The sequence below is a fragment of the Clytia hemisphaerica genome, unplaced genomic scaffold (genome assembly GCF_902728285.1).
Source record: "Clytia hemisphaerica strain Z4C2 unplaced genomic scaffold, Clytia hemisphaerica genome assembly, whole genome shotgun sequence".
Classification (NCBI taxonomy): domain Eukaryota; kingdom Metazoa; phylum Cnidaria; class Hydrozoa; order Leptothecata; family Clytiidae; genus Clytia; species Clytia hemisphaerica.
Window position 1 is genome coordinate 841,567 of NW_027103694.1, and position 25,501 is coordinate 867,067.

A 25,501-nucleotide genomic window follows, 5' to 3' on the forward strand; every position below is an offset into this window, starting at 1 on the left:
ATGATCTTTCTTGATGAGGGCGCCCTTTTGGATCTATTGTTAAAACTCATTTAAAATGGTGGACAGAGTTGCGGAATGACGAAGGCGTCCACTGCTTTGAGGGTGGTAACGCCAAAACGACCAATATGACCAGCCAACAGAAGGCGAGTTTGTTGCCGCGCGAGTTACGCCATGCACTCCACCGTAGCGAAAGCGCGAACGATATTTCACAATTATAAGAATATCTTATGTGCTTAATTCTATTTAACTTTGAGAGCTTCATGGAAGATGAAGAAGTAGAAAGATGAAAAATGTGCTGGTTAATTTTTTTTTAAATAGGTGTGTTCTATCATTGTTGCCAGACGATGTCAATCGAACAATTTCAAACAAAAATCGTAATCGAACCAATCGAAATTAATCGAATGCAATCGAATAATTGCGATTCGATTGTCGAACGTAATCGAATCTCAATTAAACGGCCGATTCCTGGGTAATATCGATTGTGTTCGATTGCGTTTGAGTAAGGTTCGATTGGTTCGATTGGTTCGATTGATTGTTGACTATGTTCGATTGGTTCGATTGATTGTCAATTACATTGGATTAATCTTCGATTACGATTATGTTCGATGAGTTTGATTGCGATTAAATTAAATTGGATCACTCTGTTAGAGCTTCTTAGCGTGGGCGGCCGAGCGCTTAAGTACCATACTAAAGCGAATAAAATCTAATACAATTGAATCAATCGAACGTAATCGAATACAATTGAACATAATCGAATACAATCGAACGTAATCGAAACAATCGAACATCAAATCCTGGGTAATATTCGATGGCGATTCGATTGCGTTCGACAATCGAATTGCAATTATTCGATTGCGTTCGACAATCGAATTGCAATTATTCGATTGCGTTCGATTGCGTTCGATTGATTCGGCGTTTGATTCGTTCGATTGACACCGTCTGGTTGTTGAAAGTTGAAGAAATTTCTACCGACGCATATTTTTTTACAGTCAATTAAAGGCACAGTCTGCTTATAATTACTATGTTTGCTATATCATCGAGGCAAAGGACCCTGCCGACGCACCGGACTGTCCGGTGTATTTGTCCTGTGGCAAAAAGTATCCTTTCACTACTACACCGGACGCAATAAGTCCGGTGTCAGTCCGGTGTTGCATACAGGGAATTTTGGGCGCCGGACATTTATGAAACAAAAAATTAAGAAACACCGACGCACCGGATTGGTCATGTCCGGTGTTTTGATTGTTCGGTGGGAAAAAATATCCTTCTCTGACACCGGACATCCGACTTCCTTAAGTCCGGTGTAGAAATTGTCCATTTTACACCGGACTTTCGCGTGTCCGGTGTTCGTTAAGTCCGGTGCGTCGGCAGGGTCCTCTAGGCAAAAAACGGTAAAAAAAAACACAAACGCAATTTTTTTATGAGTGTGGTTATGATTTTTTTGATTGCGGCCGAGTACAGGAACTCACCAAATGTTCCTAACTGAATTGGGCATGCTGATTATTTTCAAGGTATTTTCGAGCAGTTTTGAGGTATATACAGTAAATATTAAGTATTAGGTAGTAAGTATTAAGTTAGTAGGAGGTATTAGGCGTTTAAGACCTGCCCTTTATAAAACTACTTTTTCCACCATCATAATTTTTAAAGGCAAAACGTAGTTGAGCTCCAGCTTTGGACTATAGTAGTACCCCCGTTTGACATTTACATGACAAATTTATTCTTACCACATCTTGGATTACTTTTCTCATTACAATAAGTGATAAACTGCTCAGTCATTGTCCTGGTCTTTGAATAGCGGAAGATCAGAAAGTAGGCTGGGATCCTGCTGAAAAAGCAGGCTGCAGGTAGCCATATTGGAATTTTATGTATATACCAATATCGAGTTTAGGCTTGCTAGTAAATTCACTAATATTGGTCAATTCAAAAATTTAAATTCGTGCCCATTTCCTTTTTAAGCGGGATGTTGCCGAGCGCTGATTGGCTTTTCTCTGCAAAGCACATGAGAAAAATGAAATCAAAAGTGAAACCAGAGAACACTAATTTTTAAATTTCTAAAATGGCGGGAGAAGTGAAAGGATTTTTGTATGGATGGGTTGGAAAAAACCTAAAAACAATACCTAAATTCGAACCGAACCCTAATGGTCCACACCGATTCAACTTCCAGGTAATTTTTTAAACCTTTCAAGCCGAATTATATCATATTTTCTTTAATGTACCTTTTGAAAATGAAGTTTTATAAAACAATCAATGTGGATCCTGACGACTTGTAGCAAAAGGTCTGCGGCAAGAATTTATGAGAAATTGGACCCCTTTTCCTTCCTTTTAAAGATGAGGTCTAGCAAACTGGATGAAATTCAGCACAGAATCTAACTTGCTTATTATTTACATTTTGGAAGTTATCACACTGTACCGTAGAGTCGTCTAATCTCGACATACGTCTTGCAATCTCGACACCGGATCTGTAAAATAATCAAAACAAACCTTGAATGAAATTCTTGGTATCATTCTTATCGAACAAGTTCATCCATCAAACTAGAAGTTCAGTAAACATTGCAATCCTTTCAATTAAAAAAACAGCCAAATTATAAGCAGTTTTACACAACACACGAAACGCATGCAAACTTCCTCGTAACTTTCTTGTGTCCATCATTAAAATTTTACAACTTTATTACGCTTCAAGTCACGTGATAAAAATAATTCGCGCGCTTAGCCTGGTTTCCCCCCTTCCTATATATAAAACACACGCTCTAGGCGCTAACAGGCCGCACGCCGTGATTGCCAGTATGGCGGTCACATTAAATTCGAAAGGAAACCGGGTTCTTTTTATTATTTTCGGTTCACGGTAAAAATGTCTACTAAAAAATTCCTCGCGTGCAAAATGTTGTGTTGTTGTGATTTGGACATCTTCGTTGAAAGTATATGCTAATTAGTTTTTAGCGATTACTACATCGTTAAAGTTTTCTTTTCAAATATAAAGTAATAACACTTCACATTTCTCATATTATATTAACAATCTGTGATGTGATAGAGAGAGAGAGTACATTTTAGTGATTGATTGATAACTTTGGTATGTATTTGTTTATGTTTGATTTTTTATTTCGAAGACCAGCCTACAGCTATGTCGAGATTGCAAGACGTATGTCGAGATTAGACGACTCTACTATACCAGACGGTACTAATCGAATGTTCGGAACGTTTGATTCCAGACCCGATCAATCGAACTTGTCGAACCAATCGAATAATCGAACTAATCGAACTCCATCGAACGATTAAAGTTCGATTAAAAAAATTAATCGAAATCTAGGATTTTTTAAAAGATTGTAAGTGTTCGATTAAGTTCGATCAATGGGATCAATTGCAGGATATTTTTAATCAAAACTCTTAATTACATAAGCAAAATAGTCGTTTGGAGATCTAAAATAGCTTGAATTTTGGGAGTCTATTCAGGTCTATTGTATAAATTTAAGTTGGTGGAGAGGAAAAAATTAATTTGGGAAATTTTGGGTAAATGCTTGATCGATTTATCTTGCTTTAACTTGCTTACAGTAATGCTAGTCATAGCTATGACAATGCACTTTAATTTTAAATTTGAGGGTTGCAGGTTCTATGGGAAAAAAAATTTTGTATGGAGCCCAAAGAGTAAAATAGCAAATTTCTAGAGCTTATATATAATTGGATATTTTCATGGAAAGTGGATTTTTAACACATTTGGACTACATGAAATCATTCTTTCATTAGATTTCCATTCAAGGTGTCAATTACATTGGAAATGGTGGTGGTAAAAACAAGAAAGAAGGAGAAGCTGTGGCAGCCCATAACATGCTGAATCATATGGTCCAAGCTGGAATCATACCAAGAAATGCTGTCCCTCCAAATATGCTTGTAAGATCCTTATTTTACAAGTTGATTTTGAGAAAAAAAATTCGAATTTTTCATCGACATTGGGCGGATAAGGGGGGGGGGGGGGGGGGTCCAACTACATACCGATAAAAAACAAGTATTGAGTCAAAAATCTTTTCAGCCAATTTCTTTCTGTTTTCGTCCACAAACTCCACTGAAAGCATATGATTGCACTTGCTTTCACCTTTGCGCACAAATTCACAACTTTAAAAGTACAGTTTTGAACTAGCTTTGATTTCATTGGCCAGCGCGCTGCCTTTTCCTTCAAAATGTTGCGACTTCATCCCATCATTTTAACTTTCATTTTGATTAAAAATATCAATGCGGGTATGAACAAACTCAATGTTGGTGCACAAATGGACAAAAATTCAACGGTGACGGGTCGGGTGGGAAGGCGATGGCGGACAAGATTGGAAGAAATTGTGTTTTTGAAGATGTAAAAGTTGGTTTTGAAAAATAAGAGCAAGGGGGGAGGGGGTCTGAAGCTTATCAGCCCAATGCCGATAAATAACCCGAAAGCTTTTTGTCGAAGACCCCTTATTTTAGCATTCTCTTTAAAGGTGGAAGATGTTATTCCAAAGTACTGTAAAAAAGATTAGTTTCCACAGGAAAGGACATTTTTGTAATTTTTCACTGCACTTTTTAAGATGACATTAAGAATGTGAAAAAAAGTGGCTATTAAAAAATATATTTTTGTTGGTTGAAGAGAATGCGCCAATTTTCTAATGTGAAAAGAACTAATTTTCTAGCTTAACCCTGTGGCTAAAAAAATAATTTCATATTCTAAAGCTAGCTAAGGTGATTTTTTGTGGCTAGAAGTCATTTTCAAGCGATAAATTGTGGCATTGAACTTTGATCTTGATAAAATTTGATGTAGGGTTCAAATAACTTTTAAGTAAAAAGTCTCCGGAGGTGACTATGTCGCTCAAGAAACAAACTATATATAGAAATTTTGTGAAAAAAATGTGAATTTTTGTGGCAAACTTAAGGCCTTATTAAAGAAACATGGTATTCTAATCATTATAGTGTGACTACCTTACTTTTCCAAATTCCCAAAAACATACTTTTAAGAGAAGCCCAGATCTAACTCGATAAGGAATAAGCATCCCTGAGTGTGAATTGTTGTGGCTAAAGAGAAACTGGCTCTGTGAAAAATGGTGGCTTTTTGCTGAAAATTCACATTTTTTGACAGGATTTTCAACTTTTGAGCTACTTTTACGAATTGGTTGAGTTAATTTAGATGAAGGGATGTAATGGATTTCTGAAAACAATAATGTTAGCCACAAAATGTCACCTGTATGACTCCAAGCAAACTGCAAAGATTCAATGAATTTCTTAAACTGTTTATTAAGGAATTGATTAAATTGAAGGACTTTATGGTATAAATTGATTTTAAAGAACAAATTTTCCAGAGCTAGTTAACCACATTTAATCACAATATTAGAAAATGGTTTTGGTTATCAAAATAAGAGTTTTTTGCTAGTTTCATTGGACAAAGCCTTGTAGGTATCTACTATCTAAAGATCTAATAGAATTTCTATTCATTTAATATTCATTCATTAATAAGTAATTTTTAGTTATTTTTTATTAGGGAATATTTTAAAATTCTACATTTATTCTTGATAGCCACTTTCCATCACCTCTCTTTTGTGTGAAACAGGTAATGTTATATATCAATAGATCTCTATTTAGTTATAAAAATACTTCTTCTTAAAATACCCCTCCTTTTTTTAGCCACAAAACATCACAAAAGGACTTTAGGCATAGATCATAGTCAATTCATACAAAAGTATAGACTTCCTAGGTTAGATTTCCCTTGAAATCACATCTTTAAACAGGCTAGTGTTTTTTTGTGGATATAAATTGTAAAGTCTGAGAAATTGCTTTAAATTGACATAATTAGCCACTAACTTTCACACATATGAAAATATCAGTATTTTACGACATTAGCGTATTCTAAGCTATCATTTGAGCATTTCTATTTTTACTTCAAAAATAATTTCAGCTTACTTCGAACCACAAAATTTCACTTGTCTCTTTAAAATTTCCATCACATTTTCATTACAAGATATCAATCAACATTTCAACAAGCTAATCTACATAACCTTTTTAAACAAAAAGTCAAAGTGAAATTTTGAGAATACGTTGAAAAAACACAAGAAAACCTTAAATATCAACTACAATAATTAACAAAAAAGTTTTTTAAACTATTGAAAAGCATCAACCTACAGGGACAAGCACTTTTCTAGAAGTTGTCAACTTAGGACTTAGCATTTAGTGAATTATAATATGGTTTTTCTAAAAAGACCACTTTTTGTAAAATTCTAAAAAATGTCCTTTCCTGTGGAAACTAATAAAAAGAAAAGATGATTTTTTAAGTTAAAGAATTTAGGCTTATATAAAATTACCAAGCGCCAATTTAAAAAAGGCAATCAACTTTTGGACCTACCTTTAATAAGGGGGGTCCTATAAATTAACCAGTGTAAGTCTGTCCGTCTCTTATTAGGTTTCTGAGGATTGGCTCATTCGATTTTTCTGATTTTTTGCTCAATGATGCAAAATGGTAATTCCCAAAATGTGACGGAGCCCGATTTTCAAAATTAAAAATTTTGGGTAAATTTTAGCCAAAAAACGGCTAAAAAAGTTTTTTTTGACTTTGTGAAATATTAAATCATTAATCTTTTCTGATATTTTGCATGAAAGTAGGGTACCATCATAGGTGAAAGATGGCTCTAGCAGATTTGCATAAAGAAAGTTTTTGGCTCAAAAAATGCATCTTTATCTATAAACATCACTATCTATAAGCATACATCTGTTCTTAGCCAAAGCACTCAATTTTCTGATGAGAGAGATGTTTTTTTGCTCATGAAGGCTTAATTCAGAAGAATATTTGTGTTGAGGCATGAAATTTTGGTTGCTAGACGTGTTTTTATAGAAAAATGGGTCAAATTCAATATTTTTTTAAAGCTCATTACCAATTAATTGGTTATAAGATTTTCTCGAGATTTGCTTATTCATTCTTTGTGATTTTTTGCACAAAGGTGCATAACTATAAACCCTTGAATATGAAATTCCAGCTTAAAAAAAAGACTAAAAAAGGGCTTTGGACTTTGTAGAAAACTGGGCCATCTGGGACCATAAATTTTTCCTGATTTTTTGCATGAAAGTAGGGTACCATCATTGGTAAAAGATAGCTGAAGCAGATTTTCACAAAAGAAATTTTCACAAAAAAATTGAATCTTTATCCCTAAGAATCATATATTGTAGTTGAACACCATTTAAAAGAGTGCTTGATAGAGCAAATTCATAAATTTATTTCAAAATTTCAATGTTAAAAAAAGTACATTACATTACTAACTTCAAGTTTCATGTCATGCTCATGTAGATATCGATTATGCTTTAAATGCATAGCCAGGTAGGTCCAAAAGTATCATTGCTTGTTAGACATTGAATTGCTTCAGTACTTATTTTTTGACTGTCCAGCCTGTATCAGCAGTTAAATAGATTTGGATTTAACTCTTTACTTTCTTACAGAATTTTTCAGTGCCTGCAGAACCTCAAACCAGTGGATCAACAGTTGGAGCACTAGGAGGATCAAATGTTGGGAGGTCTCTTCCCAGCTCTGGTCCACTGGCTCCTCACCAGATTTCTCCTGGCCAGAGTGGACAACAAGACCAAAAACCACCTCAAATGATTCAACAGGCCGCTCCAAGTAGGTTTAATTAGAAAAATTCCAATTTCTAGTATCAGAATTTTTACTCAAAGAACTCAGAAAGTGGTTAGTATTCTTCACATCACAGTTAATAATCACTAAGTAGGATCTCCTAGCAATTACAGCACTACTTACAGACTAACTATTATTCTATGAGCAATGGCCTCAAAAGATTTTTTTTGTAGATTTGAAGTTAAATGTCTGAAGAAATTTGATATTGTAAAAATGATAAAGTCATAAAGTTATTGTATTAGAGTGCTAGATGCTTAGCTCTAGTTTAGACGGCCCACTTTTTGCCCTGCCTATTCTAATTGTGAATTTAAAGTGGGCATAAAGTGGGCTGTCTAAAATGCATTGCCCTCTTTTGACGTCAATGCAATGACTTCTTTCAATCTTTTTCAAGCAAAGATTTAAGCTGCCAACTTTAATTACCCAACTTCTGCCTACTCTAACAATTAGATGGGCAGAAAGTCAACCGTCTAAACTAGAGCTTAGACATTTGAGATCTTTCAACCCTGGCAAAAATGTCCTTCTTTTTGGTGTTAACAACAATCCGATGTACAAATTATTCTCTTTCTAGTTTCTATGAGCCCTGGTCAAAAACAGAGTGTAGGAGCCAGAAACTATCATTATAATATCCATGATTTGAAACGCAAGCTGGATGAGGTACATATAAATATTGAGCTATCATACTTTAAAAATATTTACAAATTTGACATTCCCAACCTTTTGTTTTAAGCTTGTTTCTATGCAAACTTAAATGAGTGCCCGAAGAAAATTGTGTGTACACTACAGTTATAATGTAGAATTAGAGTTATGTACTTGATAACCAAAATAATAGGAACAATAGGAAAAAAGCCTTAATCTTTTGGTCGGCACAGTCTTGGTTTATTTAATACTGTATATAATTTCTGTAAGGAAGTTAAATATTTCAACAAGGATGATTTTATTTAGGCGGAAGAAGTTGACACGAATTCTCATCTTCATGGCAACTGGAATATAACAAACGCAAAATCAGCACTCCATGGTTTTCTAAACAAGCGAAATATTCCTGCTGATTTTCAGTATTTTCAAGAAGGTCCTGATCATTCAAGGTAAGCTTCAAAGATGCTCTAAAAATAAAGACATCAGATTCTGACTCTGTAAATATGTAAAAATTTTAACTCTTCCTAGAAATGACTTAATTTAATAAAAGATCTATCTATGGACTATAAAAGCAAAGTTATTTTTGAGATTGACTTTGGAATTTTTACCTTATTCACAACAATTTAAATCCAGTTTTTTTATTCCTATTTCCCTTTACATATTCAATACAATAAGTTCTTTTGCTGTTTTTTTCTTGATAGATTTTTCCGTGCTAATCTCAGCTTCTTTGTGAATGAAGCAGGAAGAACATTGAATGGGAAAGGTACAGCTAGCTCAAAGAAACTGGCTGCTCAGAATTGTGCATTGAGTTTGGTGCGGCAACTTTTTCATCTTGGAGCAATCGAAGCAGCAGAAGTTGGTCAAGTACAGCCAAAGAAAGTTAAAGTAGAAGAGGTTTGTATTTTTTTCCTTTTTTTAAGTCTTCCTCTAGTCTATGACCATAGCTCCAGCCAGGTTTCTAGCTCCCCCCAACAAAGTAAGGTCCCCCCAACAATTTAGCTCCCCCCAAAAAATTGCCTTGTGCTAGGTCCCCTACCACTAAAGTTCCTAAGATAAACAAAAACAAAAACATTGTTCTCCCGTCCCCGTAGAGAGAAGTCAATAAAAAATTTATGCGAGTACAGTACTGATAAATGAAAACTAAATTTTACTTGTATTAATATTTATGTTTACAAATCTTTTGCTTTTTATATTTGTTTTAATAGTAAGATGAGAGATCTTTTGAAATTAGCTGAAAGCCCCCAGAGTCTCAGTCAGATCATCTAGGCTCCCCACAACAATCTAGGTCCCCCCAAATATTTTGGTAATTTTAGCCCCCAGGCTCTTTTAAAGGCCAAAATATTTCTTAGCCCCCTCTCCCCCCAAAAGTAAGGAGGGGGCTGAAGCTATGATGACTTTCTCTTTTTACAAATCTTGGGGTGAAAGGTAAAACGTTTTGAGAAACGGTTTATAGGCCAAAATTTTCCATCTGCAGGTTAGTTTAAAATTAAGAGTAGGAATTTTGCCTAAAGTACATGAATCTTACCATAGCATAAGATCTCTAAAAAGATATGTCACAAGGAAGCGTCTTTTGTACACTATATACATGGCTCTGTGGGTGGATAATTGGATAATTTAATAACTTTTTAAATGCAATATAAGTTGCAGTATTGACACTCTGGTTTTGCATTATTTATACACAATCAATAATTTTTTTCTTGTTATTTGAAGGAAACATTCAAAGTAGCATTACAACCATCTACTGAACAACTTTTGCAAGAAGTATTGAATGAAAATAGTATTGTACCTATTGGTGTTGTAAGTATACAGCCACCTTGCTAGAGAATGTGGCTTTGAGTAGACATGAACTCTTATCCTCAAGCATTGAGCTACTTTGTTTTGGATTGGTAAATTTAAACAGATAATTCGAAGCAGGTTGCAAACCCAGTATTACTGCTAGGCTTTTGACCTGCTTTGGAAATGTAAAAAATAGTCAAATTTAATGCCCTTTAGATACAAAAATATCAACCAGCCAGAGCTTAAATTTCTTATAATTAAGGTTATCATCATGTCATGGTGTAGAAATTAAAACTTTCCATACTATGACACGATGAACAATATCATAGACAATCTAAATACTTTCATGTAACAATATCTTTCAGATTCTGGCTGGTTTATGTTTTTGATAGAGCATTGGTTTGATTTTTATCTGTAAGTGAAAAAAATTGCCTTTTTTAACAAAATTACTTTTACTAATTATTAATTAGTATATGTAATCACATGATAACGAGTGCAATTCGAATATAATTGCACGAGTGATTTTTTTGTTATTAATTTTCCTAGTCCGAAAGGACGATTCGAAACAAAAAAATCACGAGTGCAATTTTGGAATTGTACGAGTTATTATGTGATTACGAGCTAATCGCACAATGGCTTTCACTACTTTTTCCCAGTTAGGAAAGTAAATTACAGAAATTACACTGAGAGTTTTATATTTTTCTCTTCTCTTTATGTCTTTCTTTTATTGTTGTTTATTGATTTTCTTTCTCACAAAATAAATTTCGAATGCAATTAAAACGTTCGATGCAAAAAATTGTAAGAAAAAACATTAAAATCAATTTTGTAAACATTAGCGCAGCATTGGAGAATTAATTGCTCTCTAAAGGATACAATTAACGATTAATTGCTCTCTTTGAGGGCGTGCCAAATAAGAAAAAATAACCCATCGTGCGATTACAGTACTTAATAACATTTTGGCTCAGCTAGCAGATGTAGGAAACAATTATAACAAAAACTGTTAGTATCCCATTTTGTTGCAAACTTATACTTGCTGTTAAAATTTCTTTCAAGTTATAATCTTTCTTAATAACCTTGTTATAATAAAGAATTAGTATATCAGTGCATTCTCAAGGTTTACAAAGTTGCAGATGATTTTATTGGAAAGAGAAGACGTTTGCCAGGAAAGCTAAACAATACCAACTTGTGAAAAATTATTACCAAGCTGCTTAGAAAATCAATGATCGTTGCAAATTTTCCCTGTTTCTTAGACGACTCTAAAAGTTGTGAATAGAGCAATCTTTGAAAAAACTGATAATGAATTAAAGCTCATTGCCATTGGCAGATATTACATTTCCTTGTCAAGTTGTTTTTGAAATTCTCCATTCTCCATTCTCAGTGAACTAGAGGATCAAGCCAAAACAACAATCAAGCCAAAGATTTTTTTCTTTCATTTAATTGATAACAATCATTTTAAGGGTGGTATTGTTGATGGGACATCTTTAGTACACCCACCACAACAAAAGAAATTTGATCGTGTCTTTGATGATGTGTCACAAACAATCAAGTGGGAGCCACCAACACATGAAGTCAACCCATGGCTGTCCAAGGAACAACTGGAAGATGCTGAATTAGTTTGTTGATTTTATTTAACTCAAACCAGCTCAAACCTTTATTCAATACTTTCAGCCTATTTGTTTCGTTTTGATTGTTTTTGGTTTTTTTTGTTGATAGTTTTATTTACCTCGTAAAAATGATGAACTACAGAGATATCAAGACTACTATAGTTCATAAAAACTAGATTGTTGCATTGGAATAATCATTCCATGCCCTAGTATCTCTAGAAAAGTACTTTGGACCAAAACTTTACATACTTAACCTTACTTAACCCCTTAATATTACTACATTATACCAAAATTAGAGGACATACTGAAAAGCTTCTAAAAGGCGAACACTTACTAGTTAGCCAACACTAACCCTACTCCCAGATGGTGTCCTCTAATTAGAGGTTCCACTGAATAGTTTTTTTGATCAACCTCTCAATCAAATGTTAATTTGCGTCAAGAACAGTTTGAATTGGAATGCTGTACATCTCTAGCATCACTTATCTTATACCAAAATTAGAGCACATAATTGAAAAGTTTCTAAAAGGCGGACACTTCTAATCAGCCGACAATTCTAATTAGCCGACACTATAACCCTACTCCGCAATGGTGTCCTCTAATTGAAAGTTCCGCTGTATAGATTTTTTGATCAATCTCTCAATCAAATGTTGAAGGTTCCGCTGTATAGATTTTTTGATCAATCTCTCAATCAAATGTTAATTTGAATCGAGCAGATTGAATTGGTAATGTAGTTGTTGCTAATGTTGTTCTTACTCTGAAAACAACTTCCTTGCTGACTTGTTAGCATGCAGCAGTTTCTAGTTTAACTATTCTCTATTCTACTCATACCCTTAACTCTACTCTACTCTACTCTAATAATTGTTAACTTTTACTATTTCTAAATGTGTCTATTTAAAGCCCCCACCTCTGGACAACCAACAACTTTACGACGAGTTCCAAACCAAATTTGAGGATGAAAACTTTAAGAATTTTTTGGAGCAGCGCAAAAGTTTGCCAGTGTACAATCACAAGAAAACAGTTGTGGATCACATCAAACAAAATCAAGTGGTCATCATTAGAGGAGAAACAGGGTGTGGGAAAACTACACAGGTATGCATTGGCACTTACCCTGTATCGCTTTAATAAATGGGCGGAATTTAAGGTTTTTAGAGTTTAAATCATCAATCATGCATGTTGTGGCCTTTTTTGACGCTTGAAGATATTTTAAAACTGCTGTATTTATCACTAGACAGTAAACCTCTGACCCTACAATATGGTGGTGTCTCAAAGTTAAATCTTGCCCAATATTTAGTATTCTATAGCTGATAAGCATTAAATTTCGATTTGCCATCTTTTGTTTAAAGAAAATTTGATGTATTCCTTGTTGTTTTAGGTTCCACAATACATTTTGGATGAATATTTGATGAAAGCACGAGAGCAAGCCTGTAATTGTAATATCGTCGTCACACAGGTAGGCTGAACTCTACTTTTACGCCCGTTTTGCTTGGCTGATACAAAAATATTCAACAATAAAGCTTTATTTCATGGATTTCTACTGTCTTGTCACATAAATTCTAAATGGTTCAATCAAAGTTTGTCTTAATTCTTGGTTGAAGAATTGACATTAACATTGAAACCATATAATTGACCGAAATGAATGAGTCGGATACCTTTGAGAACATTTTCATATACTTAGTGATTTTTCCCAACGGTGGCAAGAAATAATATAAAAGTAAAATAAAAACTTTTAAATCTATTGACTACCTGTTTGAAAAAAGAGGAAGCCCTTTTTACATTTGCTCTTTTTCTTTCCCTTTTCAGCCAAGAAGAATCAGTGCCATCAGCGTAGCAGAAAGAGTAGCAACTGAGCGTTCAGAACCACTTGGGCATAGTGTCGGTTATTCTGTCCGATTTGACACTGTCCTACCCCGTGGCCAGGCTTCCATACTCTTTTGTACAGTTGGTGAGTCAGCAATATTGCTGTTTTTTTGTCATCAAATCATTCTGAAGATTTCCAAAACATTCGTACTCTATTAAGTTCATTTTTACAAGGCAAGTAGTGGGAGTAGAAGAGGTTTTCTTTATTTTTGATGTCATTCTATGTAAATACTAAGGCTATTTAATAGTTCATTCACAACTAGAAATCCTCTAACCAGACCTGTACATCATCAGCAATTATTTTTAAGCGTAAAAACTGTAATATGTTATGAACAGATTGCTGGAAATGGTTTTATATTGAATAACTTAAGCTTCGTAGGATGTGTAGATGTCTTATAAAATCAGAAAAATCTTCTTTTATTTCTTTTACTCATCGTTATTCTACTTGTAGTAGTAAGTCTGCGACCGCGGTCGGAGGCCGGCTCCTCTTTCGATAGCTATCTACCCGAACAAAGTAGAGGAGGGTGCCACTCTTTCTCCCTGGATTGCTCCACTTACCCTTGATCCTTCTCTTAATTGCTGAGCATCAAGCAGATAGGCATCAAGTACAATTTGGAAATCTTTGTATGACCCGGCTGGGGGCTGAACCCACAACCTTGCGCACCGTAGTGGGATGCTCTACCACTGCACTACGGTCGCTAAATTCTATTTAATTCTACTCAGGTACTTTATTGAGGCGCTTGGAGAATGGTATGACAGGCATCTCACACGTGATAGTTGACGAAATTCATGAACGAGATATTAACGTATGGAGGGATAGTATTTTTATTTAACTTAAAAACACAATCTGATCTTGGTCTAGAACCCTTTTTGAAAATTCATTTAAGACGTGGGACACAAGAAGTCAGCTTTCAGGATAAGGGAATGTTTTTGAGTGGTGGGACCTCGAAGCTGTTCTACGCACTTTTAAACATAATATAGTTAATAAGAGAGTTTTAAGTCTTCCAAAATCCTCTCGATTTTCCTAGTTACGTGTTGTCTATCGGTTGTGTTACATTGAAAAAGTAAAAAGTTTTTGTCAAATTATGCAAGAAAGATAAAATCATTGGAATATAATTAGGAAATTCAAAACAATAGGATTTGGCTGTTGTTACTATCACAAACATTTATCGAAATTTCTGCAAAGTCTTTCTCTTCCTTTACAGTCTGATTTCTTGTTGATCATTCTACGTGACATGCTTCAAATCTTCCCAAACATGCGAGTTATTTTAATGAGTGCCACCATCGATACCACAATCTTCTCGCAATTCTTTGGTGATTGTCCCATTATTGAACTGGAAGGACGTGTTCATCCTGTCCAAGGTAATATTGTGTAGTTCTCCACATTTTGTGGTATAGTACCAGCCCTGGTTATTCATCAAAACACCCCTGTGTCACAGACCCGCTGGGACCCCAGCCCCACTGTAAAATCTGGCAAAATTTCGTCCCCGATGAGAAAATACCCTGGAATTTTAGCCCCACTGGGAAATTGACTTATATTTCATCCCCACTCGAAATTAAATGTTTTAAAAATTGCACTTCAAAACCATTTTTCGGGAAAGGCTTTATAGCAGACCCTTCACTACACTATGGTTTGCTTTACTTTGGATGTTTCGTACCACGAGATTTACTACCAATACTAATTTCGTTTGTTCAATCGTCATAGAATATTACTTGGAAGATTGCATTCAAATGTTGGGTTTTGTACCACCATTGAATACGAAGAAGAAAAGAGAAGAATTTGAAGATGTAGAGGAAAAAGAGGTGATTATCTCTGTTATCTTTCTCGGGAACTCTTTTATATTCTGTTTCATATTTGATATCCAGCTCGGATTGTATTTTAAAGACTTTGTTAGCTCCGTTTCCTTTACCGTAAATCATGGTAACCGTGGCCTAGTTCATTTTTTGCCAAAATCTTTGACCAAAATTTTCGTTTCCTGTTTTGTACCAGTAGAGAAGCCATTTAAAGTGTTTATTACATGCCAAACGGAGCTACCTACATTGCATCAACACTTCACAATAAAAAATGTTAGTTTGATTATTCTTTTGATATCTTTACTTTTCAGGAAAACTTAAATACTGTATGCGAGGGTGACTATAGTTTGCAAACTAAGAACTCAATGGCTCAACTGTCTGAAAGAGAAATACCCATCGAACTGGTCGAGGTAAAAAAACATTATTTAGTTTGTCTATATATTGAGAAAAATATTTTTAAAGCAAGCCAAGCTTAAAGTTGATACAATGACATCTCGATCGTTCTTTGGTTCGATTCTCCTTTGGTATCCATATTTTTAGTTTTACCCAAATTACGAAAATGAGGTTGATTTCATTGAAACACTTTTTTCCAGGGCTTGTTAACGTACATTTCGACCTTGCAAGTACCTGGTGCTGTATTGGTGTTCCTTCCTGGGTGGAGTGTCATTCATAAGTTCGTCAAATATTTCCAGATGCATCAAGTTTTTGGTAAGGAAATCCCTGTTCGATAAAGAAAATTGACTACTGTTCTATTTGGTTCGTCTTAGAATCGGTATTTTACGGTGATAGCCCAATTTTTTCGGACCTTCAGGCAGTCCTTGACTAGGTGGAACCGTGAAGTCCTCATTTAAGACGCTGAAGCCTTGAACACTCGGTCATCGGTTTATAACATTCTCCCTTCTCGATTCATTACATTCTCCCAGTTTGCCTCCACTTTTCCGAATGAATTTTCAACAAAATTTGCTAGCAAAATGGCCAAGCAAAAATTGTAATCCCGCTACAAACAGAGCTTGCAACCAGAACTTTCTGTATGGTTGTATGAATTTAATTGATTTGACTTGTTCTCATATTACAGGAAGTAGAGATTATGTGATACTACCACTGCACTCACAAATCCCTCGTGAAGATCAGAGACGTGTCTTTCAACCTGTCGCTGAAAACGTTCGCAAGGTATGTATGCTTATTTCCAGGAGAGCTTCTGATAGACCGGTATTTCGGTATCGCAACTTTCATTTCGGTATTCGGGTATTCGGAGGAAAAATTACCGCTATTCCGATATTAGTTTGAAAAACAGCTAATAAGTTATGAACACTCTTGGTTTTTTCAGATCATCTTTTCAACGAATATCGCAGAAACGAGTGTGACAATTGATGATGTTGTTTTTGTGATTGATTCATGCAAGTAAGTGCACATTCCAGGTTGTTTGTTCTAACAAAGTCGTTTAAAAATCTTTTCCGAAAAGATTACAATACTGCAATTACTTTGTTTCATTTAGATAAGTAGTTCAATTTCTTCAGTTACCTGAGTATAGTCATATAGAGATGCCTTGGAGTTTTTACAAGATACTTCACTAATTGGTCATTTAAAGTGATAGAGATGACGCGTTCTTTGGAAAAAGTAATACGATTCTTTTATTACATCTTAACGACCAACCAAATCAAATAAGAGCTTGTAAAAACTCCAGCTTGTCCCGTCATATAACTATGTGTAAGAATAAAACTAATGATTCCAAGTTTAGCAGTGAACGATAATTGAGTTTAAATTTAGGAGGTTTTTAAACTACTTTGTTACAACAACCTGGAATATAAGACTAATTAAGTTTTGCGACCAAAAATTATGCACCTTTTTTCACATATTTCAGAGCGAAGATCAAACTATTCACTTCCCACAACAACATGACAAATTATGCAAAAGTCTGGGCCTCACGTACCAACTTAGAACAACGTAGAGGTCGTGCTGGAAGAGTGAGGCCAGGATTCTGTTTTCATCTGTGCAGTAGAGCAAGATATGAAAAGTAAGTTTTATTGTTTTGAGGTCATTGACATTTGTGATAGGTTTCAAAGTTTTGCTTTCAGCCTTTAACTGGACATGAAAGAATGTCTTTCAAGAATTTTTATTATTGTCTCCGAGAGATAGTAAATTAAAGTCTGTCCAGATATAATTGGCAGTGGAAACAAGAATGCCTGTAACTTTTAATAGTGAAATATAATTCCAAAAATTTTTTTTTGCTTGTTTTAGAGAATCAAAAGCGCTATATTTGAATGTATTTTTGGTTGAAAAATTCGCGATTTTTAGCGGTTAAATTTGCGATTGCAAAAATTGAGCTTTTTTTCTACTTATGCTATAACGCTCATTTTTACACCAGTGGTAGTTCAACCTTAGGTTAAGAATTTTTTTAAATTTCAAGGCGAACAGAAAAGTCCTTTGGAAGATATGGGACCCGAAATACCCCTTGGTAGCACTTTTCTGTGAAATATCGTATCTCCAACTTATTACTAAAAAGGGGGGTTATGTTATCTTTTTTGAACAGTGCAATTAAAAGTTGGAAAGTGTTGGTGCATTGGTATAATTGATATCATTGATTATTTCGAAACGAAGTGAAATCACAGTATAATTGTTTTTATTGAAAAGATAAGCATGAACTTATATTGCATTTGCTATTTTTAAGGCATTAAAGAACTTTGCTAATTCCCAAAACACTAAACACAATTTGGCTATGAGGTCATTAAAGAGATCGTAAAATGTGTTATGATCGAACAACTGTTTTATCATGTCACTACCCCCGTTTTAGTAATAAGTTGGAGATTTGATATTTCACAGAAAAGTGCTACCAAGGGGTATTTCGGGTCCCATATCTTCCGAAGGACCTTTTTGTTTGCCTTAAAATTTAACAAACTTCTTAACCTAAGGTTGAACTACCACTGGTGTAAAAATGAACGTTATAGCATAAGTAGAAAAAAAGCTCAATTTTTGCAATCGCAAATTTAACCGCTAAAAATCGCGAATTTTCTAACCAAAAATACATTCAAATATAGCGCTTTTGATTCTCTGAAACAAGCAAAAAAAATTTCCATAATTATATTTGACTATCAAAAGTTACAGGCATTCTTGTTTCCACTGCCAATTATATCTGGACAGACTTTAATTAGGGGGGGATGTTAGGACTAATTTTTTAAGCCCATTTGTCAAAAGTTGCCATTGGGTATAAAAAGAAGAAAAATTCATGTAAAAACCCTGTGGTACTTTTTTCAAGGTTGCCACGGGTAGGGTGCCACCGCCGCTCCGCCAGCAAAATCGAAATTTCAAATTTTTTTAAAACATAGCGAAGTGACCCCTCATTTGAAAGGTATTTTCATGCTGATTAAGAAAATCAATATTGTAAGGGTGAAAGACACTCTCACAAGAAGTAACTTAAGAAAAACGATCAAAAAATTGCGTTTTTAGCAAAATCCTCAAAATTTTGCCAACTGTTGGAAATTACTATTTTTGACAGTGTTATTCAACCTCATTATATTGATTTTCTTAACCAGCATGAAAATACCTTTCAAATGAGGGGTCACTTCACTATGTTTTGAAAATTTTTGAAATTTCGATTTTGCTGGCGGAGCCACGGTGGCACCCTGCCCGTGGCAACCTTGAAAAGGGTACCACAGGGTTTTAACATAATTTTTTCTTCTTTTTATACCCAAAGGCAACTTTTGACAAATGGGCTAAAAATTTATGCCATTTTTGCAAAATAACATCCCCCCCTACTTTAATGTCTTTGTTTTCAACAGAACGTGTCTGGGTGTATACTGGAAAATTAGTTTTACCCTATCGTTCTGGGCATCTTTTTAAAACATCCCTCCCCAATTAAGTGAATGTCCTTCAAGAATCTCCCATGTACCAAATATGTTTAAAGTCTGCTGAATTTCTCTACCCGCCTCCACTATTTTTAATTCAACAGGCTTGCCGAGCACCCGACACCAGAGATCCTACGTACGCCTTTACAAGCCATCTCCTTAAATATCAAACTCCTAAAGCTTGGTAAAATCAAATTTTTCCTCAACAAAGCACTAGAGCCACCTCCTTTGGATGCTGTAGTTGAATCTATTGAAGCTCTCAAAGAGATGGGTGCTCTAGATGAAAAAGAAGCATTAACGCCCTTGGGTTACATTTTGGCAAAGTTGCCAATTGAACCACGACTTGGTAAAATGATCATCTTGGGTTGTGCTTTCAAGTAAGTTGTTATTGTTCCTATTATTTTTAAGAATCAAGAATGCCTTTTTCAATAGTGTTTACCACCATTAAGAAAAAACTTTTAAAAACATTGTGCTTTATAAAAATGAGTTCTTCTTAGATCATGTCGTGGAAAGGAACTATTTTAAGGTTCTTTTGTTTTTACATCTTGTGGACTGCTCACCTTTTGGTCCATGCACTGAAGACTTGTCCAGGCAAAATATTTTCTCCATGAAAGTAATGAAAGTAATACCTCTGAAATCAATCTTAAGTGTTGAAAATAATCTATTCTAAAAGCATTTCATCCAGCAAAAAAAAATTAAAACTAATCGTTTCCTTTCTTTCCCAGTATTGGAGATGCGATGTGTACAATAGCAGCAAGCACCTGTTTCCAAGAACCCTTCGAGACTTCGCAAGGTCAGAAACGTTTAGGATGGGTGCACAAGAAATTTTCTGGTAATCGTAGCAGTGATCACTTGGCCATGCTCTGGGCTTTCCAACAATGGGAAGACGCCAGGTAACTTAGATCACTTATCTGAAGAATCTACCATTTTAAAATTAAATCTGTCATATTACACCGGACTACTTATCAGCCTCCAAGTGAGGTGGGGGCACTGACCACCCGACACCTGAGTTTCCAAGTACATCTTTACATAGCCAATCGGTTTCACCTGAAATGTTCAAAATAACAAATTCCAATTGTTGAAAATTGCGTGTTGTAACCATTAAGCTTTCCTAGACTCCTCATCTACCGAGATTCTTTTTTATGAAACATGATGTACATACATTTAAACTTATTAAATATTTATTTTCTACTCAATTTTAAACCACAGAGCAAGTGACATGTCAGAGGGTCATTTCTGTTCACAACACTCACTGAACAGATCCGTCCTTCGAATGACCAGCGATGCGAAAATGCAATTAAAGAACTTGTTATGTGATGTCGGATTTCCACAAGAATGTTTACATCCGATGCCTTTCCGATACCGTGGAGACGATGAAAATCTCGATCTGGTAAGCCTAGTTTGTTTTTCTTCGGCCAATTTATTTGGTCTATGGATTTAGTGTATATTTATACGGTTTTGTAGATTTATACTTTATAGCTTATTCAATGGGTGCTTCCATCGTGCCAGCCTTTAGCGAGATTGAATGTTGCTAGAGTCTTAAATTGACCACATTATGAGTATTGTTATCGTTATTGTTGTTATTTCAGGTATTTTCGGGCCCTTGACAATCTCGTACCCAAATCTACTTGTACCACTTTTTGATTTTACTGATGGATTTTGGCTGAGGAACTGGATACGAGTTTAGGTCTTTGCACGAAAATGATGTAACATTTAGGTAGTACTTTTTAAAAAAGACCGATAATAGACGGTTGAACTAAAAAAATTTACTGTATTTTATCTTTCAGGTTGTTGCTCTGTTGAATGTTGGTTTCTACCCGAATCTTTTTATGCACCAATCGAAACGGAAGGTATTGACCACCGAAGGGAAGGTAGCATTGGTTCACAAATCTTCAGTCAACTGCTCCAACAGAGACATCAATTTCTCTTCTCCTTTCTTCATCTTCAGTGAAAAGGTCAGTTTTTCGATTCAGGTTGATAATAATTTCCGGCCAATACCTTTAAAAAGTCTTATTTCGTTTTTGAAATCATTCATACGAAACCTTCATCTGAATATGGGTCAAAATATCACGGGTGTCCAAAATTGGCCACCATTTGACGCCGACGACCTCGTCTGAATTATAGATATTATAAGTATCGCTTGATTTCCTTTCCCAGATTCGTACGCGCTCAGTAAGCTGTAAGCAAAACACAATGGTTTATCCTATCACATACCTCATGTTGACATCGTGTAAAGTGCAGACCAATGAGTCCTTCATTTCCATCGATAACTGGTATGTAAACAAGACACGAAATTATCTTTATATTTCATTCTTTGTTCTCTTTGAATCGTTGATGCTTCAAGTTTAAGATGTTTCATTTTAAAAAAGGTTTCTTTGTGAACTTTCATAAGTATTATGACAAATCATTGTACGGCATTACTTTAGGCGTACAAACTTTCGCGAGGTCGCGAAATTTGCGACATTTACTTTCGCGAATCGTTGGATAAAAATGATAATTTTCGAATAAGAATTGCTTTAAAAGTTAAAAATATTCCTTAAATTCGCTATAGACGGTTGCTCTTCGACTTTAAAAAGGCATTAAAAGATAACACTAGGCTGAAAATCTGATATTTATTACGATTTCGAGGTTTTTTCGAGGTGTTCGTGAAAGTTTGTACGTCTAAAGTATATAATTATGCGAACTAAAGATGTGAAATAACCAACACATTTTCTTACTAGTTTAAAGGCCATTCGCTCTCAGTGTGCAATCATTTTTGTTAACATGTGGAAAACCTATATCAGTGTAATTAAACTTCTTCCCCGAGAGTGATTTCCGCATGATAGCAAAAAAGAGTTATCATCAATACACGGGTTGCAAAATTATATCAGTGTAATCAAAACATGTGATTACTCGAAAAAGTTCACGTGATTTTAGTGATGTTACTTTCAGCTAATAACTTTATCAGTGTCAATAAATTCGAACCAATCAAATGTCATGTAACAAGCACATAAAAGTTTCGAGTAAAAGCGTGATTTGTCTTCAGACTTTAATTTTGCAACCTATGTACCGGGTGCGCCACAAAAAAGTTTCCCTCTTTAAAACTAATTTTCTCAAAATCTAAAAATTTTATAAGAACCATTTCTATTCCATTGGAAAGAAGAAAGATGGATTTAAATTTTGATAGGTCATTTATTAAATTCGATTCATTAGATCAAAAGTTATACTTAATTGAATAAAAAAGTTACTTTCAGAAAGTGCTAAAAACGTTAAAAATCGACTTATCAAAATTTTATTTTAAATTTGGCAATAGCAATAGCCTTTACATGATTAAGAGCATTTTTCAGTCACTAAACACATAAGTTTTGAAACTGAAGGGTCGAAAGGGTTTGAAATCTTTATCAAAGTCAATTTAATTAACTTTTACCGAAATTTTCCTCAGATTTTTGGTTTTAGACTGGATAAAGTCTATGTAAGGCTGAATCTACCTCGAAACCCATAGTTGATGTATTTTTATGAATTTTACAAGATTTTTTGGCCTTTTTCGACGAATTTTCTTCTTTTCATTGAAATTCAACCTTCCTTTATATAACAAAAGGTCATTAAGATAGCTAATTATAACTTCTAATGACTGAAACGAAAATACTGATGTTTCATGTAATTATGCTTCTGTTAAATTTGATAGGTCGATTTATAACGTTTTTGAGCTCTTTCCGAAAGTAACTTTTTTATTCGATTGAGAATTACTTTTGATCTAATGAATCGACTTTAATAAATGACCCATCAAAATTTAAGTTTATCTTTCTTCTTTCAAATGAAATAGGAATGGTTCTTTTAAAATGTTTAGATTTCGAGAAAATTAGTTTTAAAGAGAGAAACTTTTTTGTGGCGCACCCGGTATTAACGCACATTTTTCCTTCGCAGGATTAATATCGAGATGCCAGTGGAGCAAGCATCGAAGGTGATCAGTATGCGACCAATCATTGAGCAACTTGTCGTCAAAGTTGCCAACAACCCCTCCATCATTGTTGAACAGAATGCAGCTGAACACCAAAAGATCTTGTCTGTGGTAAGTTTAACAGTTTTCCCTTGGTTCTGCTTGCAAGTCAACGACTGTTTGCGTTTTAAGTAATAGCGAGTTTATGTGTGTGTGTTTTTCTGATTTTTCTAGGTCCCTATCAACTGAGGACGACGGCAAACAAGCACTTTTAGCGTCTTCCATTTTTTAAATCACTTCAGTCGCTCGGCTGTTCTCAAAAGTGCAAATTCATAAACTTGCTATTAGAGCACACTGCTCTCTACTTTGCCAATAAAATCTTAATAACAACAGATAATGATGGTAATGGACTTTTTGTCAAACCTGCCAAATTATAACTTTTAAATTTGACAGGCTTAGTTTTATGCTTTTCTTCAGCAGGAAAATTTTGTCATCCATATCATGAGGAAATAAACAGTTTTTAATAATGTGAATAATGTTTTTCGAAGGTTCAACGCCATATTATTGTTCAACCCCTTGCCGAATCACGCGTTAAACGAAGCAAAAGTTCAATAAGCTTATAAATATATCAAACATTCGATATTATTGTTCCATCTTTTCCTTTAGGTGAAAGCCTTATCACGAAGCGATGCTGGTACCTATCAAGTAGTGAACAAAGGTTGTGAAATGGCTAAACAACAAAACGAACAATTCCAGCAAGTGAATAGAGGTGGATTTCAACCCCAACAGAATCGTGGGTAAGGAAGCATAAAATGTTTTATTTATTTTGCTTACTTAATAGTCAAACTGCGTCATATGAATATTAGTGCACTGCAATACGTTATTGGCACACTAATACTTCTGTATCTGTATCATATAACTTTTAATACCCTCCTCCTGTAAACGAATCTTTCCCCTCGAATCAACACCTGCAATCTAGGAAAGGTGTTTATTTGGAACAATTAACTGCAAGGAAGAATCACATGGTGGAAAACTTAGACATATGAGTATTCACACTAATTTTGATCCAGGGTAAACAAGGTTCCCATACGTTCTATGAAGAGAATTAGGTTAGAAATTATTTGATAAATGCCCCCTTAAAACAACGTACCTCCTAAAAACTAAAAAGTATGGTGTGCAAGTTCATATCGCATAGAGATTCAATTATAGAGAGAGGGGAACTGAAAATTAGTTCGAATTATAGAAAAGATTCGAATAATAGGAGAACGAATCGGCGAGAGTCCCTCTGTACTTCTACCTATAATCCTAAATCTATTGGGTGTATATAATTCTCACATATTGACCTTCCTTTATTATTAGTGGATTTGCACCACGTGGACACAATCAACCGAGAAGAGGTGGCTATCAAGGTCCACGCCATTATCGTGGCGCTGGCGGAGCTGGGCGATCAAGAGGCGGTTTTAGAGGACGAGGGCGTGGAAGAGGTGGTCGATGGTAAACGCATTTTCAATGATCAGCATTTACGTTATGATGGTGGTGCAAACGAAGAATTATTTGTTTGGGATCGAGGAATTTGGCGAGATATACTATTTAACTTTCAGGGTATTTGAAGCAGAGCTGGTGACGATATGATTGTCACGTGTACTAAAAAGATTATGAACCGGATTCGATATCAAACGATAAAACAATACCTTCCATAGTAATTTATACCTCGAAAATAAATGAAAGATGACGATAGGATGGCGAAAAAAACTCTTAAACAATACAATAGAACTGTGTTTTTAAAATGTGTATTATGGATTTTAATAAAGATAAGATATTTTTTCAAGGAAATAACTAGAATTCAAAGTAAAAAAAATTGCGATTTTCATTATTAACTACTTTGAGCGTACAAACTTTCGCGAGGTCGAAAAATCGTGAAATTTACGACATTTGCGTCATTTACGTCCGCGAATTTGAGAAGGGAAATGAGAATTTTTAAATATTTTAAAATAATTTTTCGCTTAAACGGTTGTTCTTTGACTTTTAAAAGGCTTTAAAGATCAAAAATATGCTAAAGATTTATACTTTTATTGCAATTTTATTGCAAGTTTTATAAATTTTCAAAAACATTCACGGTTTACCATGTCCGAGAAAAAGGCGCGAAAATCACGAAAGTTTCTGCTTCCAAAATGTTGTACCCCTAAAGTATACCCTAAAGTCGGTCTATTTTGACATCTAAAGAAAGATACGAAAAATCAGAGCACATTCAAACCAGTGGATGCCAGCAGCCTAGCTGATTTGCTGGTGATAAATGTTTTTTATAAGCATACAAAAATTTCAATACAGGCTCAGAGATGCTTGGATTTTTAGGGGCTGACAAGGCTGAAAAATGCTTGTAAGAAGGATGCTTTCCGAAAATCCGTGAAACCCCAGCCAAACCAACCACAACCGGGAAAATTCATTTTTCGTAGGCTCG

General features: G+C 34.8%; 1 protein-coding gene across 1 annotated transcript; it reads left to right on the top strand.

Moving 5' to 3' along the window:
• The first annotated feature begins 1,877 nt into the window (after positions 1–1,877).
• LOC136803886 (ATP-dependent RNA helicase A protein-like) lies at positions 1,878–24,893 on the top strand. The gene is made up of 27 exons (XM_067060609.1): positions 1,878–2,161; positions 3,736–3,879; positions 7,432–7,609; positions 8,190–8,275; positions 8,564–8,703; positions 8,956–9,148; positions 9,965–10,051; positions 11,488–11,643; positions 12,532–12,723; positions 13,007–13,084; positions 13,435–13,576; positions 14,215–14,297; positions 14,697–14,853; positions 15,197–15,294; positions 15,597–15,695; positions 15,879–15,993; positions 16,361–16,455; positions 16,613–16,686; positions 17,147–17,299; positions 19,232–19,504; positions 19,853–20,020; positions 20,337–20,517; positions 20,915–21,082; positions 21,285–21,400; positions 23,031–23,175; positions 23,710–23,840; positions 24,403–24,893. The coding sequence occupies exons 1-27, from the start codon at positions 2,054–2,056 to the stop codon at positions 24,539–24,541; spliced, it is 3,699 nt and encodes a 1,232-aa protein (XP_066916710.1). The 5' UTR covers positions 1,878–2,053; the 3' UTR covers positions 24,542–24,893.
• Positions 24,894–25,501: the final 608 nt, after the last annotated feature.